Source organism: Haplochromis burtoni, unplaced genomic scaffold, assembly GCF_018398535.1.
Source record: "Haplochromis burtoni strain Fernald_Lab_line unplaced genomic scaffold, NCSU_Asbu1 Contig_38, whole genome shotgun sequence".
Classification (NCBI taxonomy): Eukaryota; Metazoa; Chordata; class Actinopteri; order Cichliformes; family Cichlidae; genus Haplochromis; species Haplochromis burtoni.
This window is the reverse complement of record NW_024582399.1, coordinates 1244908-1257400: the sequence shown is the minus strand read 5'-3', so window position 1 is coordinate 1257400 and position 12493 is coordinate 1244908. Positions and strand designations below refer to the sequence as shown.

Sequence of the window (12493 nt, the reverse complement as noted above, 5' to 3'; positions counted from 1 at the left end):
TTATCGTCGGTACGAATCTCTTTATCCTAGATTCGACTCCTGATGTTTTGCATCTGTATGTGTGGTGCAGGAAAGGGAGAGGGGGATGGATGACTGTGTGGCACCCAGTGAGGGGTGGGGATAGACTGGGACAAAGCTGGAGCACACACGCACCTTTACCCCTCACTCACCTCCTCTCTCTTTTATTTCCTCCTACATGTGCCCGCCTTCACCTTATTCCATATTCGCTCAGCCTCAGTGCAACTTTTGACCTTTGTTTTTAAATTAAATCCTTTTAATTACAATCTGTTGCTCTTGCTCAACTTAAAACTTAGTTATTTTTTGCCTAATTGAAAGTGATTTTTTTAATTCATTGTCAAAAACACATAGAAATAATTACTTATATATATATTTATATCCTCTCTTTAAAAAAAAGAAGCACAGCCATCTCTATTTTTCACCAAATTATAACATCCCTGCTGATTTCCAATCTGAAATCAATACCCGGCCCTGCTGATGCAACGCCTGAGCCAGGACTCTTGTTTGAAATGAGCACCAAGCATCACTACTGAGTGAGTCCTGCGATAACACTAAACATATAATCTTTACCTCCGCGTTGGCCTATTTGCAAGCTGTAGGCCTATAGTGCTTTCACCGACTAATACAGGGCAATTACCAGCCCCGTGTAGTGCAATATAACTCTACGGTGGCCTTTAATAATAGAATATTAATAAAGAGCCTCTGTCTCATTTGAATGGCTGAAGTATGTGTGTGTGGAGGAAAAAAAATCCCATTCATGTCTGAAATTGAAGGCATGTTTAATGCTTAGACTCAGTGTGGCCCATTTAATTAGCGGTACAGGAGCTACATTATCATTTAAGTGCTCCAAGTTGGATTCGGCTTTAAATCAACGTTTGGCCCCCGACGTGGGACGCACTCAACGTATGTCCCGTGGGGATTAGTGGGGGATAAATTATGGGTGCCCATAGGCAACTTATGGCAGCATAATTAAAATGGCGGGAAATGCATCAATATAATCTGAATGTTGGAACTTGTGGTGGTGGAGTGCCTCCCCAATAAACCGGCGGATGCAGAAAGTAGAGCCAGAGTGACCAAACTCGGCGATACTGCAAATTCTGACATCAACCTGATACGAAGTAAATACAGGGACAGTATTGCCGATACCAATACCGATATCTTTTACCTATAAAGGCAGCTTATTTAGAGGAGAAACAAAACAAAAAACACCAAAAATAAGGACAGTATTGCCGATACCAATACCGATATCTTTTACCTATAAAGGCAGCTTATTTAGAGGAGAGCAATGTGTCATGATTTTTAAATTCTGAACACATTTCAATGACTACTAAGTCACTGTGATTTTTACATTTCCAAAATAATTATGTATTTAACACAATTCAGCGGGCTACATACTGAACTTAGGTGATAAAAGCAAAATCTGAACCCTATGGCGCTGCTATGATCTGATGCCAATACCAACGTTGGTATCGATACTAACGATATTTGAATGGCTCCACCTCTGGATATGTGAGGGGTTTCTAGGGGGACAGAGTGACACTTATTTAGTGTTTTTTTGTTGTGTAGTGCAGGTGCAGCAAGTATACTCTGAATTAAATCAACTTTAAAATGTTGCTCCTGGCGATCTGTGCAACTTGGCTTCCTGCTACCAATAACCATCACTGTCAGAACGGGTGCATAACGCAGAGTGATAACATCCAGTGCTTTTGCTGCTGCTGCTGCTGCTGCTGCTTGTGGTGAAGAGGGGGATGATGAAGACTGGATACTAAATGGCCGGTAGAGCAATATGGGGAGGGAGGAATTGCAAGAAAGAGCCTTTGACTTTGCTAATAATTATTAATGTCCCCGCGTCCTCGTCTGCTTCATATGGCTCTGACTCATGGCTCAGGCGGCTGCAGATGGCGGCTGAACCACTATGCATATGAACCGTGCAGGACTGCGCTCTCGCTGATAGGCTCCCGTCCCGGATCGATACAGACAGCATTCCTTAGAAAGCTCAAGTTTTACGCGGAGGTCTAAGACATATTTAGAAATATATTATATATATATATATATATATATATATATATATATGTATATATATATCATATTAAGCCAGCATATTATATATAATGTTTCATTTCATTATATATATAATATGGTGTGTTTGCACCTGTTTTTCAAAAATGAGCACCACATCTTTGTTGCAGTGACCCACAGAAATCAGTCACTTTTCCTGCCGTGGGCGGGCGATATCTTAATTGCCAATCTTCCCCGTTCAGCCATCGATTCATGCCATAAAGTGGGAACGCACCTACGCACTGCAAGAAAGTATACATGTACGTAAAGCCCATTTCATGCCATTCAGACACTCATACTTTAAAAAACAGAAGGGGGAGAGCTGAAAAAATGCACTGGCACACAGCAAGGTGAGGGTAAAAGGGTCCATTTTTTTCTTGCAGAATTACAATTTTCTTTTTTTTTCTTTTTTTTTTAGGGGGGTGGGGGGGGGGCGGTAAAATCATTCTAACTAGGTTTGTGATTCAATGAAATAAACTCTTAAATAATTCAAATAAAGCCCACAAATATTAAAGAGGCAGGTTTTTTTGGAGGGGGGTTGCAGTGTAAGCTGCACCATGAGTGAGCGCGACACCTGGCGGCAGCTTCATCATTCTCAATCAACGAGGCCAACAACGACTTGCAAACCGTTTCCTCCACCTCAGCACCGACCGGAGCGCCGAGAGGTGGAGAGGCCTTTAATGCAGCTCAAATACACGAAAATTTATTTTAAAAATTACAAAAATTATTTACATTAAAAAAAATCATGAAGAGTCAAGAATCTGGTGTTGATTTTTGTTCTAATTAATTTAAAGTTAACTTCTGCGCATATCTGAGATGAGTCATAAATGAGAAAACATCGTTAGAAGGCGATAATTAAAAAGGAATAACAGACAAATCAAGCGGTTTGTTTGCCCCTCTCCTCCCGCTTGGAGCGGGCAGCACCGGTGCTGCTGGCCCGGGACACACCGAGCCCCTTTTCATCTCGACTCCAATGCACAAACATACAGCTTAATGCGACCAGTGTTCCCCCTCTTTTATTGGGCTCACCATGGCTACCAAGCGCTGGGCTCAGAAATGCTCTGCCCCCTGAATCAATGAAGGGAAAGAGGTTTTTTAACCCGTGAGAAAAAGAAAAGAAAAAAAAAGTCACACTCAGCAGCTCCTCAAATCAACTTCGACTGTAAAATATAACACAAACTTATTCCCTGTGCCCACTCCTCTCTTTGCCTTTATTTAAAAAAAAAAGAAAAGAAATAGAAAGAAAGAAAGAAAACTTTCTGTGACGCTCACTGGAAGATCTCCAAAAACCAAAACACACACGACAAAATCTGAAGTCATCCACATTCAAATCCGCGCTATTTTTAAGCCCTTTTCTCTCCTCTCTCCTAAACTTTAAACAAACTCCACAGCAGTGGAAGATCGATTCGTATTAAAACCCATTTTCATACTGCACTTGCCTACGCGAACTCTCTGGAGGATTCCACTGAGGGGTTTCCACTCTCTCTCTCTCTCTCCCTGCTTAAAAATGTGATTGATTGCACTCTTCTCCGGTGGACATTCGCTACAAAGCAGCACAGCATCTGCCCGATATTTATATATATATTTAATTAAAAAAATAATAATAATAAAAAAGAGAAAAAGAAAGGAAAGAAAGAGACGGGATGGCTGGGGCGAGCATATTGATTTTTACGCATTCAGGAGAGAGGAAACCAAAAACAAGAAGACGAAGAAGAAGAAGAAGAAGAAGAAGAAGAAGAAGAAGAAGAAGAAGAAGAAGAAGAAGAAGAAGAAGAAGAAGAAGAAGAGGGAGGATACGAGTGCAGGCTGAAATGTCGTTTAAAGGACAGACAAGGTGGTAGTGGAGGTGGGGGAAAGAGAGCAAGCCACGAGCGAGAAGAACAAGAACAAGAAGGCGATAAACTCCAAAACATCCCTCGTGCGCAAAAAATAAACAAACAAATAAATAAATAAGCAAAGGTTATCGATGATTATTGACTTACCTCGTATCCGAGAAAAGTGGAGCTGGTGCCAGTGATGGTCGGTGTCGGTGTGTGTGAGTGTGTGTTGGGTGGTGTTGTGTGTGTGAGGTGGGGGGTAATAAATAAGCTTCACCGTTGCTCGCGTGCAGCCTGGAAACGGTTATCTGTGTGTCTTTTTCCTACGACTCGGTGCTCCCTGAGATTTTCTTCCCTCTGCCTCGACTGAGCAGGAGCTGTGCTCGGCTCCGCTATTATTTTCACCAAAATGTATGAAAATTTATGCAAATGAAAATCAATCACTAACTGCTTCGTCTCTTGTTACTTGGGATGATTTTTTTTTTCCTCTCCCCCCCCCCCCTTTTTTCCTTTCTTTCTCTCCTTCTTTTTTCATACCACAAAAATGACCCCACCTCCCCCACTACCCCACCCCACCCACCCCCAATCCGCAGCAGGGGAACTTGGGGGACCTTTTTTTTGTAGTAAGCAAATAAATAATAAACACATCACATATCAGAGAGGAGTGGGTTTGTTTTCTTTCCCTGACTCCTCTTTTATGTATGTTACATATTTCTTCTTCTTCTGTTCTTTTTCCGGTCTTGTCTTCTCTGCATATGTGCTGTCACGTTTGTGCCGCTGGCCGCCTGAGACGCCCTTTCAAAGCGTGCGGCGGTGTGGACTGAGCAGCAGTAATTTAGACAGAAATCCTCACTGTATATTAATGAATGGAGGGGGCCCCCACGGCTCTGGGCCCTAGCCTGCCCATTCAATGTAAACAAATCCACGCGGCTCCCTCGATTTTTGAGCCCAGTCCAAATTAAATCTGCTGGGGATGAGGAGGAGGAGAAGAAGAAGAAGAAGGGCGGAATGGGGGCGGTGGTGGTGGTGGTGGTTCACTGGCATGGAGTACACAGCTACTCGACCGCCTTATATTTGCTCTTAAATCCCATTTGCAATAAAAGTCTTTGCGTCATCTTTGATTTGGGGAGCTTATGAGGCGATGTTGGGGGCTAAGGCGGGACATGCGCCGCTAATCTGCCTGAAATTCACCTGCTTACAGGCCCACTGCACGCTATATATCTGTGGCTTATTACCACCCATTGGTGCATGCGTATATAAGCACGCAGGGAGAGCGGGGAAATAGAGGGAGGCGTCGGGGGGATGTCTCTCCACAAAGGCCCCATTCACTCTGGGGCGCGGCGGCGGTCATGTGGTCATCTTGAGTGACGGTGCAGGCCATGTCTCCGTAAAGGGCTGCTCAGCTCGCCCTTGTTTTGGTCACCACTTTTCTTGCCTTACCCCCAGGTGTTTTAAAAGTGACTCAGTATCAATACCGATCAATACCGATATTTTTAACCCGCACATAGGTGAGAGCAGTGTGTCTTTATTTATGACACGAGTCATCATCAATTTGCAAATTCTGAACATATATTAATGACCACAAAATCACTGAGATTTTTCTTTTAACTGTTAACTTTCTACAATAAGTAGTTAAGCTTTTCGTGCAGTGGCAGAGCTAGAAAATTTTACATGGGGGCCAGCAAGTGTGTGTGTGTGTGTGTGTGTGTGTGTGTGTGTGTGTGTGTGTGTGTGGAGGGTGGGGGGGTCAAGGTAGGGTGGCACATACCTCTTTAGAGAAATAAGTGAAACTCACCCTGTATGTCAGTGGAGTCAACAAAATAGCCACAGGATATCCACAAAAACGACTATTTTAAGCACACAAAAGTTGGGAGTTGGGGGTCAAGGCTCTACATCAGATGTCCCCCATAGATCCACTAATGTTTTTGAGTATTTGGAAACTTTTTTGTTTTGTTTTATTTTGTTTTTGTGGAGGCCTATAATGTAAACGTACCTGTCTCTAAAGGACTTTTCGAGTCAACCCCTCTTTAAATGTGCTGTAGGCTGTAAAAGAATTGATGTGACAGTCAACAAAAAATGGTTCAGACATCTTTTATAGTCTACGTCTGAGTTGGGTTGTTTTTTTTTTGTCATTTCCACCCCCACCCCCCTCAGCAGGCTACATACTGAACTTGGAGGATAAATACAAAATATCAACCCTATTGTGCTAGTTTCAATCTGATATCGATACCAGTGTTTATATCATTATTATTGATATTTGTATCAATCGCCCACATCTGTTAACTGGATGTAAGATACAGGATGGCAGTCTCACCTGAGCCTGTTTTTTGCTTCTTTGTTTGCTCTCTTCAGCAGGTGGATTTAGACAAACCCCACAATCCTGAGACTGTAAAGCCCTTTTTTGTACACTTCTGTCCCAGAGAGGAGTGACTCCCCAAAACTAATCTTCTTATCCACTAAAACGTGCATATTTGTCTGTAAAGACACACGTGGAACACACCAGAGAGCGTTTATCTTGATTATGGTTTAAATGTCAGTTTATCCAAACTTTATTTCCCCCGCGCTCCTCATCCCGTTTGTGTACTAGCATCTCACCACTATTTACTACCAAGTTGTACCCCAGGTTTTGTTTGGACTGCAATTAAAAATCAGCCAATCGGAACAGCCGGAAGGAGGGCTCGTGCGCCCGGAGCAAGGCTGGCAAAAAAAAAAAAAATCTGCCAATCACGCCCCGGGTAACCAATCAATGCGGACGCACGGGGGTAAAACACCGCGTCCTCTGGCTGGGAGGTGGGGAGGGTAGAGGACTTGGGGGGTGTTGGAGGGGGGCGGGGCTGTCTGGAAGAGAGAGAGAGAGATATAGAGAGAGAGAGGCAGGGGGAGAGAGAGTGAGAGAACAAGCGAATGAGAGAAGAGGCTCGCGAGCAGCGCCGCGCACTGTTCCACTGGATTGTACTTGAACGGGAGTTTGCGGTTTGGCAGGTTTATACACATCAAAACAGAACAAAGAGACGGGCTCGAGCACGGCCACAGCGCCGGGAAACAAGAGAGGAGAAAAAGAAGAAAGCGAGGGGAGAAATCTCAGCGACTGAATTACAAAAGAACTGAGGACACTCCGCTCATGGTTTCCACATCTACACGGGGACATAAACCGGGACTTTGTACGCTGTGGAGAATTTGCGAGGCTGTTCTTTTTTTTTTTTTTCCTTCTTCTTCGTGTGTTTTGTTTGTTTTCTGCGGCCACCGAAAGTTTGCTTCGGGACAAGCGCGTGCCGTTTTTCTTATTTGAATTTTTAATGTTCGCAGTTTCACCCCAGCCAGAAACTTTCGAGCCGGACAGCACATGGTTTGAAAAAGGGCTTCTGAAAGACGTGGATGTTTTAATCCCTGCAGTAGAATGTTGTAAACACGAGAGGATTTTATCCACTTTTTTTTCTACTCCAGGATTTTTATTTTATTTTTCCGATGGTGTTTGCCAAAGAGAAAAAAACCCTCCCCGTACTTTTAAAAGTTTGAATAATTCATGAGATACGATTTGCCTGCTCGAGAGAAGTGACGGTTTTAGAAAAAAAGAAGAAGAAAAAAGGGGGAAGAAAGAGAAAGGGAGGGGGGTTATCCACAAACATATTCATAAGGGGCTGACGGAATGGCCACCGCGGCTTCCAATCCTTATCTCCCCACCAATAGCATCTTATCGTCCGGCTCCATCGTGCACTCTGACTCCGGAGGTGGTGGCATGCAGCCGGGCAGCGCTGCGGTTACCTCCGGGTCTGGGGGCTACAGGGGGGACCCCACGGTCAAGATGGTTCAGAGTGACTTTATGCAGGGCGCCATGGCAGCGAGCAACGGGGGGCACATGCTGAGCCATGCCCACCAGTGGGTGACGTCCCTCCCGCACGCCGCCGCGGCCGCAGCGGCGGCCGCTGTGGCCGCGGCGGAAGCCGGGTCCCCCTGGTCGTCGAGCCCGGTCGGGATGACGGGCAGCCCGCAGCAGCAGGACGTGAAAGGATCCGGCAGAGACGACCTGCACACGGGCACGGCTCTACACCACAGGCCCCCCCACCTAGCTCCCCATCAGACTCACGCCGGGAGCTGGGGCAGCACCACGGCGGCTCACATCAACTCCATCTCCGGGGGCCAGCAGCAGCAGCAGTCGCTCATCTACTCCCAGCCCGGAGGCTTCACTGTCAACGGCATGCTGAGCCCGGGCGGACAGAGCCTGGTGCACCCAGGGCTGGTGAGGGGGAACACCCCGGACCTGGACCACGGCAGCCACCACCATCACCATCACCACCAGCATCCGCACCACCAGCACCACGGAGGCGGAGGAGGCGGAGGTGTCAACAGCCACGACCCGCACTCGGACGACGACACGCCGACCTCGGACGACCTGGAGCAGTTCGCCAAGCAGTTCAAGCAGCGGCGGATCAAGCTGGGCTTCACGCAAGCAGACGTGGGCCTGGCTCTGGGCACCCTGTATGGGAACGTCTTCTCGCAGACCACCATTTGCAGGTTCGAGGCTCTGCAGCTCAGCTTCAAGAACATGTGCAAGCTGAAGCCTTTGTTGAACAAGTGGCTCGAGGAGGCCGACTCTTCCACGGGCAGCCCTACCAGCATCGACAAGATCGCGGCGCAGGGGAGGAAGCGAAAGAAGCGCACGTCCATCGAGGTGAGCGTCAAGGGGGCTCTGGAGAGCCACTTTCTAAAATGCCCCAAGCCCTCGGCCCAGGAGATCAGCAGCCTGGCGGACAACTTGCAGCTGGAGAAGGAGGTGGTTAGAGTGTGGTTTTGCAATAGGAGACAGAAGGAAAAACGGATGACGCCCCCGGGAGTGGCGCAGACGCCGGAGGATGTGTACTCTCAGGTCGGCAATGTGAGTGCAGAAACACCGCCCCCCTCCATGGACTGCAAACGAATGTTCAGTGAAACATAGAAACAGCACAGCAGAATATTTTATATCAAATTAAAACTGTTTAGGACATAAAAGCAACACCATACAGACTATCGCCAAGATAGACAAAAAAACAGAAAAAAGACAGCAAAAAACATTTTTTTGATACTGTGATTGTGAGGGAATATGAATGAGACTGCAAAACAAAAACAAGAAAAATACAAAAAAACAAAAATGTGTTATCTATTTTTCACCAGAAACAAAAAACCTTCACCCCTTCCCTTCTTTTTTTCTTTTTGTGTCCTCCCCCCTCTCTTCTTCCAGGCCCTTAAAGAAATGTCTTTACCTAAAAGGTTCCTTCTGCTTTTTTCTTTCAGGGGCATTTTTTAGTAGATTACTTAAAAGATGATGCAAGTGAAGCGAGCGACCAGAGGGTGACAACCACAAGTTCATTCCACCAGGTAATTTTGGCGCATTGAGACAACAACCAAGAGGAAACCCAAGTATTTTTTATTATTATTATCATTATTATTACTATGATTATGACGATGATGATTCCGTTTTAAAAAAAAGAAAGAAAGAAAAAGAAAATTCTCTGTCCCTCCAAATCCCCATAAAACAAAAAAGGACAAATTAAAAAATATCACCCCTCATTTCTCATTTTCCTGTGTTTGACTGAAGAAACAACAAAGGACGCTCTTTTTTTCTTTTTGGGGCTTTTACATTTTAATTATTTTTTTGTATATTCAGAAATGGGACTGAACCGCCCCTTTCTACTTCTCCATGCCCAACAATAACAAGAGAGACAGGAGGGGGGGTAAAAACTGCAACTGTGTGAAGAAGAGTGACATCCACGAGGCTTCCTTTATCATTTGCAGCTTCTTTTTGAGGTGGACTGCATGGTTTCACTTATGGAGAATTAGGGATATATTTTTTTCTTCTCCTTCCCTTTTTTGTTTGCCATCTTTGAGGCCCCTCACGAGAAAGAAAAGACGAGCAGGACCAGGACTGACCTGAAAAAAAAATACAAAATCCTTCACGTGGGAGCTTCTTCGATTCTACCTATTATTATTATTATTAATATTATTATTATTATTATTTAATGGACACCACGAGTGGATTTTTTCTTCTTCATATAAAAACACACATATATATATATATTTTTTCCCCCCTCATCAACAAATAGAGACATTTGCAAAAGACTCCAGCTGCACTTCTTTGAGAGAAAAAGGACAAAAAAAGAAAAAAAAATCTGTTGCCAAGTGTGACTGAGTGGGTGCTGTGGATATCCTATTAATGCTGCCCTTTGTAAGCAGTATTCTTTGGTAGGTTTTAATAAACAAAAAGAAAAGAAAATGAAAAAAAACTGTAAAGGCGGCAATATAGATCACTAGATCAGATACTGATCTGAGTTATTTACTTTATATTTTTCATCCAAAAATGACTTGTTTTAATATTTTATTGGGAATACTTTCAACACGGTAATTTATTTTTCTTGCCCCCCACCCTCCCCACCCCTTCCTCCTCCTCAAGGAACTTGTGTAAGATGCTTTCCCCTCTCTTGTTTTTTTTGTTGTTTTTTTTTTAAAAATATGTGTAAATATATATGTATATATATTTACATATATATAAAAAAATTTGCCCTTATTTGTTTAATTTTGTTTTCTAAAGGAGCACAAATCACCATAAGATGACCGTTGTTAGGTAATAAGGGTATATTTTGATGTGATCAGTTTGATTGTAATTTAATTTCAGTAGTGGTTCCGTACGAGCTGATTGAGACACAATAAATTTGTTAGAATGAAACGCAGTCATGTTGTGTTTTCCACTTTTATTTACTCATGTATTTAACACAAAAGCTCAAAAATAATCCAGGTGCTGTTATTTGCGTGCACAGCTGCAGAATAATAATAAAACGCGGGATTCATTTATTTAAAAAAAAAAAAAACAGCGCCGGGATTTGTTGATGTAGTAAGAGTGCGTGATGATGGGGTAAAGGTGCAGTAGTGTTCTCATCATCGTCATCATGCCATAACTGTGTGTGTGTGAGTGGAACATCGCGGTCAGCTGCAGGCCTGCACAGTGCATGTGCTCGTCTGGCTGTTTGTTTACATCTGCTGCCTCTTCAGGGCCTGCGCAAAAAGCAGGAAAGTTAGCCTTCAGGCTGGGAAATGGTTCCTACTTATATTTAAAACAGAAATAAGTAAATAGGATTAAAACGAGTGTCTCTATTGTGTAGTTTTAAAACAAACGACCGTGGTTTTACAGTAATTCTGCTGTTTTGTATATTCACACACACACATATATATATATACATATATATGTGTGTGTGTGTGTGTGTGTGTGTGTGTGTGTGTGTGTGTGTGTGTGTGTGTGTGTGTGTGTGTGTGTAATACAGGTACAGTAGGGCGCTGTGGGTTAGTGTCGCTGCTGTGTGGAGCCTCCTGATGTTCTGGGGTTGTGTGTTATGTAATATTTAAGCTCGCAGTCCAGATAAACACACTCAGCATCATGTTTGGGGATTTTTTTTCATCCTCCTGCTTTAATTCTGCTCAACATTACGAGAGGCTAATCCGCACAATGATTTCCTTAAGTTAGACTTTATAAGCCGGCTGCCTGGCTCTCCTCTGCCCCTCGCTGTGCAGGTGTGTTTGGGTCCACGGGCTCCATAAACCCGGTGGGGCTGACATGCTGTTTTAGGATACGGGGCAGTGGGTCACTGAGGTTTTTAAGCACCGAGTGTGTCCACAGCCTCAGCACGGTGCAGTCTGACAGGGAAATATACCAGCCAAACAATATCACTAATAGCGCCTGCGCAGACCAAAAAAAGCATCTTGTAATGTTTATCTTCCTGTAGTAAATCTAAATTATTTTTATTATTGTTGTTGTTATCATGCAAATTTTATCACCATGAAAACGTGTCCCTGTCTTTCAAACTTTTTTTTTAAATTTGTACTGAAAATATACAAAATATATAGATATTTTATTTATTTCACTTTTTTTCTGGAGTTGTCTTGCTAGCCTATTCAGCAAAAACTCACCAAACGTGTCCTCGCGCTGCAGGATTTTGAATTTCGCGGATGATTTCCCCATACTAGTTGCTTAGCAACTGAATTCAATGATATAGAGAGAAGTGGGCATCATTTTTCTTTGTCTCCATTAGTAAAAGTGGCAGCAGAGGAGGCACGCTGCTGCACGTGAAGCCAGCAAAAACAAAACAAACAAAAAAAAAAACTTTACACCCTCTCTCGTGCATTTTTGCCTTTTAAAAAATAATATAATTAATTAAAATATTTTAAAAGGTGCCGGGCTGCTTGTTTAATTGTGTTTAAATTACAAATAAATAAATAAATATGTGGGCGTGCTTATGAGACAGTAAACATTAAAATAAAATAAAAATAAAATACCGCGAGGTTCTAGTTTGGCCTACCTATTGCACGCGCTCATTATGCATGCAGTTCCTGTGCTCCTCTGCATAAAAAAAAAACCCAAAGAGAAAGTCACGTGACTCGCCGAGATAAGACCTTCAGCACAGGCAGGAACAATCGAGGTTCCTCTGCAACAAATCCCACACTTGTGCGTTTACATTGCGTTTATGGATTCCAACCAAAAAAAAGACACAGACACACACAAAGAAGAGGAAGAAGAAGAAAAATAGCTTTGAGAGCATCCAACAGTTTGCTCTTGCACAAATATCCCAATCTAGAGA

The 12493-nt window shown here is 43.6% G+C and overlaps 1 protein-coding gene across 1 annotated transcript; it reads left to right on the top strand.

Moving 5' to 3' along the window:
* Positions 1-6777: 6777 nt before the first annotated feature.
* On the top strand, positions 6778-10594 carry pou3f3b (POU class 3 homeobox 3b). Its single transcript, XM_005920159.2, has 2 exons — positions 6778-8766; positions 9162-10594. Exons 1-2 carry the CDS (start codon positions 7540-7542, stop codon positions 9261-9263), a joined length of 1329 nt encoding a protein of 442 aa, XP_005920221.1. The 5' UTR covers positions 6778-7539; the 3' UTR covers positions 9264-10594.
* The last annotated feature ends 1899 nt before the right edge of the window (positions 10595-12493 follow it).

Coding starts and splice junctions, on each gene's coding strand:
- pou3f3b (XM_005920159.2), top strand. CDS start 7,540: ATGGCCACCGCGGCTTCCAATCCTTATCTCCCCACCAATAGCATCTTA. Junction 8,767..9,161: donor TGTACTCTCAGGTCGGCAAT/GTGAGTGCAGAA, acceptor TTTTTCTTTCAG/GGGCATTTTTTAGTAGATTA.